General features: G+C 46.0%; 1 protein-coding gene across 1 annotated transcript; it reads right to left on the bottom strand.

The window, feature by feature from the left end:
* Nucleotides 1-413: 413 nt before the first annotated feature.
* On the bottom strand, nucleotides 414-4,640 carry DFFA (DNA fragmentation factor, 45kDa, alpha polypeptide). Its single transcript, XM_010577331.1, has 6 exons — nucleotides 4,540-4,640; nucleotides 3,905-4,066; nucleotides 3,658-3,788; nucleotides 2,652-2,841; nucleotides 2,100-2,254; nucleotides 414-1,381 (listed from the first exon to the last, which is right to left on the bottom strand). The coding sequence occupies exons 1-6, from the start codon at nucleotides 4,634-4,636 to the stop codon at nucleotides 1,178-1,180; spliced, it is 939 nt and encodes a 312-aa protein (XP_010575633.1). The 5' UTR covers nucleotides 4,637-4,640; the 3' UTR covers nucleotides 414-1,177.
* Between the last annotated feature and the right edge of the window lie 14 nt (nucleotides 4,641-4,654).

Genomic DNA, 4,654 nt, shown 5'->3' with positions numbered 1-4,654 from the left:
AGTATTCATGAATCTAACTTCGAGTATGCCATAACTCAACTGGAATGTCTACATGCAACACGTTCATCTGAATGCCTGCTGTAGGAATACTCATCAGTTGGCATCCTGCACCATTTAAGGTTATGTTAAATCAGAGGGTTTTGCACGATACTAGAAAACATTTGTACCTACTAAAACTTTCTCTGAAATTTCAGCTCGCTTTTCAGATTTTTTTCATATACATCTTCTGTTCTCATAAGAGAAGAACAGATTGTGCCAGGTGAGAATTCTGGTGCAGTGTCACCAGTATGAACATGCATTCTACCTAAATACTTTGGACAGGTTAAATACAGAGTACTTCTGTATTTAATTTCTTCTTCCTCTATCCTTAAGGTAATACTGCACTTACCAGCACATTCAAAACTAATCCAACAGTAAGGTAAAAAGGTTTTAATGATATTAGAAAAAAAAGACTTCAACAAATTAAAAAATAAGCCAGTTAATACAAAAGCACCATGATACTACACTAATGATTAGGAAAGTAATACAGACAGGCCAAATACAAGTCTTCTGCCCCACAGCCTTACAAAGCAATTATTTCCATCTTTGCTGTGTTTTATATGTTAGTGCTTACACTGCACCCAAAAGGAGTTCCTTACAGAAAAAGCACAGAAGTTAAAGGACTCTGAATTTACTTTAACTGATGAAATTAGCATGAGAATTCAAGTTCCTAGATTCCAGGCTGGAGCTTAAAGCCAGACAGCAGCTGGCTAACCTCTCTGCCCTGTTCATTAACTGTGCCTCAAAGTGTCTTCCAGAGGTCTTCCATCCTTTACATTGAAAATGGTGGGAGGACAAAGTAAGCAAACTCCCTGGAGCTTCAGAAGCTAGATCCATCATTATCTGATGGAAGCTTCTGGCTCCCAACCAGGTATTCAAAGCTGAACCCTTACATGCTGTGTTTAGCAACACCATTGTCCTAGTATTCCACAGAAAGTCAAAATCCCTTTGGTTACACATGATTTGAATCATCACAGGAGTTTAAGCCTCAGGACAATGTCCAGATTTTAGTTGTCTATAGCCAGACCACAGTATGACCAGCAAACTATGGCTCCCAGGATATATCTTGCTTGTATTGATTCTAATGCAAAAGAAAAACCAAAACAAAACAGAAAAAATTGCGAGCAGCACTACAGTCTTATTTTTTGCGTTTTGAACTAGGCCAGTCTCCCCAGGGTAGCGTTTTCTTGCCCTTTGATGTGCTCCTTAGGGAATGCAAAGTCTGCACTTGCTGTAGACGCTTGGAAAGCTCCTGATCACAGGCTTGCTGCAGAGCTTCAGCTTTCTGCTTGTCCCATCTCAGAGCCGAGGCCAGGGCTTGTGTGTCTTCTTTCAAGACCAGCTGTAGCAAGACAGATTTCTCACAGTCTTTTCTACTGATGCTCCTCCACCACTAACCCCTCTGCCCACATTCAGAACAGCAGTAATAAGACACCTGTTTAATACTGGCAATTTGGTATTGAAGAAGTTCCCAGCTTTCATCATCTATCCTGCGGACTAGTGGATTTTCAATATTCTGCCAGCACTTAGAGCTTGAATCTATATTCAGATGTTCAAAGGAACAGAAAGCAGTTACTTAGTTTCTACAGTAGGAAAAAATGAGGAGCAAGTTCATAGCATTAGAAAGAACACACTTTATAATGCTTAGTTTACGTAGACTTTCCTTTCCAAGCTATGGGTTTATTTACACTGTTTTCCAAAATAAGGAGGCTTTTATTTTGATTTGGGATGTATAAAGGAAATATAGCATACAAAAAAAAGTTGCTGGTGAGACAGCTGAAGCACTGGCTCACTATGTTTTGGCAGAGATCAAAACCAAAATTATTTTGTGGCTTTTCAGAGGACAGACTGGAGTACTTGGAATAGTGTCAACTGGCTACTACAGAGGAGCTCCAAGCAGGGGATAGTGTTACTGAGGAAGAGAAATAGATTAAATCTCACCACTTTGAGACTGAGATATATTGACATTAGAGCCTCCAGAAGCAAGGACACCTTCCCCTATAACCTCTCTCTCCAGAAGGAGAGATTTGCCAGAATATGGTTATATCATTCTCACCCACCTCTAGATCTTGACTGTCCAAGCAGAGCTCTGGAGCAGGTTTCTCTTTCAGAGCAGCAAGGATCTGGTCACTGAGTGCTGTTTTGGCTGAAGTGCCTGTACTGCTGGTGCCTGTGTCAACCACATCCATCTCCCTTCTTGGTACAGTCTCAGATTCTGAAAAGTAGCAGAATCATTATAGCCCATGACAAACACAGGACAGGCAAAGTGGCCTGGACTGCTTTGATGGTTTTGAGATTAATAAAATATGCATTCTATCTAGGTACGTCCTCTAACTTAAGGAATCCTTAACGTTAAGGATGACTCCATGATTTAAGCTTTTCTCCCAGTATTCTACTTCCAGGCATTCTGAGAAATGTGATGCAGCAGTGAGAGGACTCCTGCTCTCACCCAGTCAGAGAACTCTTACACTATACCACCTATTACATCAACCACATTAAGAGCTGCTAAGCAAGTGACTCACTCCAGTCCTTTGCTGTGCCTTAATTCATTCCACTCAACTATTCCAGGCATCTCTGAAAGGCTCGTTCTCTAACATCCTAATGCTCCCTACCTGCTACTTTACTTAAGATACTGTCTTCATTTTTCAAGGCTTCTAGGTAGAGTTCCAGGAGCTGTCTTGACTGGCGTTCTTCTTCTCGTCTGTCCAGCACCTGCTGCAGGGTGTCCTGCAATACTTGGATTTTGGTTTGACTTTGGGCAAGTTCTTCTGCCAGGTCTGAACGTGGTACGTCAATAAGCACCTTAAAACAATGAGAGTGCTCCTGTTACATGGACTGCCTGAGTAACTCATTCCATTACACTGATTACAGTACAAACAGCGAGCCTCCTGCATGACAAAGCCTCCACCTTCATGAAACCCTGCATGTTTCTTGTCATAGCAAGCCAGCCTGGTTATGAGAGGCTGTAGTAGCACTCCACCAGTCAGCACTCTTTACCAGAAGCCAAAGGGCATCCAGGAAGGTGTGGAATCACGTGCATTTTTAACAGAAATCCTGACAACTCCTGGCAATCAAAGTACCGCTTCTTAAGAGTGCATGGGAATACGCAAAGGAAAGCCAATAGCCTGGCACTTGGGAAGCTGCACGTTGCAGGAGGACAAGAAGAGGCAGTTATCAGCATGCCTCACCACATACGGGGTGTTCAGCAGTCAGATACTCCAATCAATCAGCTCTGGAAACTGACAGCAGTTCTTCAAGCCCCTCTGGAGCAGATTTGGCATGCTGCTCAGCCTTCCCTTTTGGCACATTACACAGGTGCCTGGTTTTGAGGAAGGAGCCCACCTCAGTTGCTATTTGGCCAAATCTTGACTTTTTGCCCTCACGCTGCCAGAACTGGAAAGACAGCCTGTGAGGGACAATCAGTGATTAAGAGCATCCTCTTCAGACACTCACGACTGTTTCCCCTGAAGGACAAATTTGACTCTAGCACCACAGCCAAAGAGCAGCAGCTGAACTAAGCTTGAGATCTCGTTTACTTACTCTGTTCTCTGCCATCTACTGAAATAAATGGATGATGGGCAGGGCCAAGGAGAGGAATTAGAGGTTTCCCCACTGTACCTGGAGGTCTTCTTCAGACATCAAGATGATATTAGACAGGTCATCCTTCAGTTGCCTGGCCAGCTGCTTCCACTTCTCTGTAGCACTGTCCACTTCATCCACAGACTCCGAGAGCCAGGTTGTTCCACTGTCTGACACAAGAGTCATCAGTTTCATGGGTCATTAGTGATCCACCTGAGACAGCCTAATTTCACTAGCTGTATTACAAACCCCGCTCCCCTTCCATGCTCCCTCATCTGCAGAGTACCTAAGCTTTTGCTGGACCATTTCTCATTCTTGGCCAGTGCCACAAACTTGGTATTAGATGGCAAACACAAAAAGTAATCTTCATCATCCACAATGGTGCCATCTTCTGCCAGTACTAAGGTGACGGGCTCCCTGGCCTTGTCAATGGCCAGAACGCCACTAGCTGCAGAACAGAAAAAAATACTTAATGAAATAATAAAACTGACGTACGCGCTGCCCTTTTACTACACCCACCGCAAGAGACAAGCAACTCTTAGTAATTTAGGCTGGAGACCAGGACCCGTCCCCGCGCAGCTCTGCACATCAGCTCTTTTTTAGTACATACGAGTTTCCCCTCCAGAAACAAACATCCTCGATGCAAACCTCGGCATGCACACAGAAGGCGGCGCGTTTCAGCGAAACTACTCGCAGACCCTCATTCCCACCTCCCTTCGCCTCCCCCCATCAGGAAGCGTCACCCGGAGACCTGCTCTCCCTCGGTCTAGTTCCGCGGCACGGATCGGGCTTTTCCCAAAAACGGCGGGCGGGCCCTGCAGGGAGCCAGCCCACCGGGGACTCCGAGCTTCCCCTCCCACCGGCGACGCGTGCAACCCCGCGGTCCCCGGGCGGTCCCCGGGCGTCCCCCCTCCTCCTCACCCTTGTCGCGCAGCTCCCGCAGGCAGGAGGCGGCGAGGCCGTGCTGCTCCCGCCCGCCCCCCCGCCGCACCAGGCAGCGCTTCAGCGGAGCCGCCATGGCCGCCGTCCGGCCCCC

This window comes from Haliaeetus leucocephalus, unplaced genomic scaffold, assembly GCF_000737465.1.
Source record: "Haliaeetus leucocephalus isolate CR32 unplaced genomic scaffold, Haliaeetus_leucocephalus-4.0 Scaffold556, whole genome shotgun sequence".
In the NCBI taxonomy this organism is placed as follows: domain Eukaryota; kingdom Metazoa; phylum Chordata; class Aves; order Accipitriformes; family Accipitridae; genus Haliaeetus; species Haliaeetus leucocephalus.
Note: the sequence above shows the minus strand (reverse complement) of the source record. Positions and strands in the feature narration are given on the sequence as shown.

What these genes read in the sequence shown, in the direction of transcription:
- DFFA (XM_010577331.1), bottom strand. Translation starts at nt 4,636, where the DNA reads ATGGCGGCTCCGCTGAAGCGCTGCCTGGTGCGGCGGGGGGGCGGGCGG. An exon ending in ATGGTCCAGCAAAAGCTTAG is followed by an intron (nt 3,789 to 3,904) that starts GTACTCTGCAGA and finishes CTCTTGTGTCAG; the next exon opens with ACAGTGGAACAACCTGGCTC. An exon ending in TATCTTAAGTAAAGTAGCAG is followed by an intron (nt 2,255 to 2,651) that starts GTAGGGAGCATT and finishes GCTACTTTTCAG; the next exon opens with AATCTGAGACTGTACCAAGA.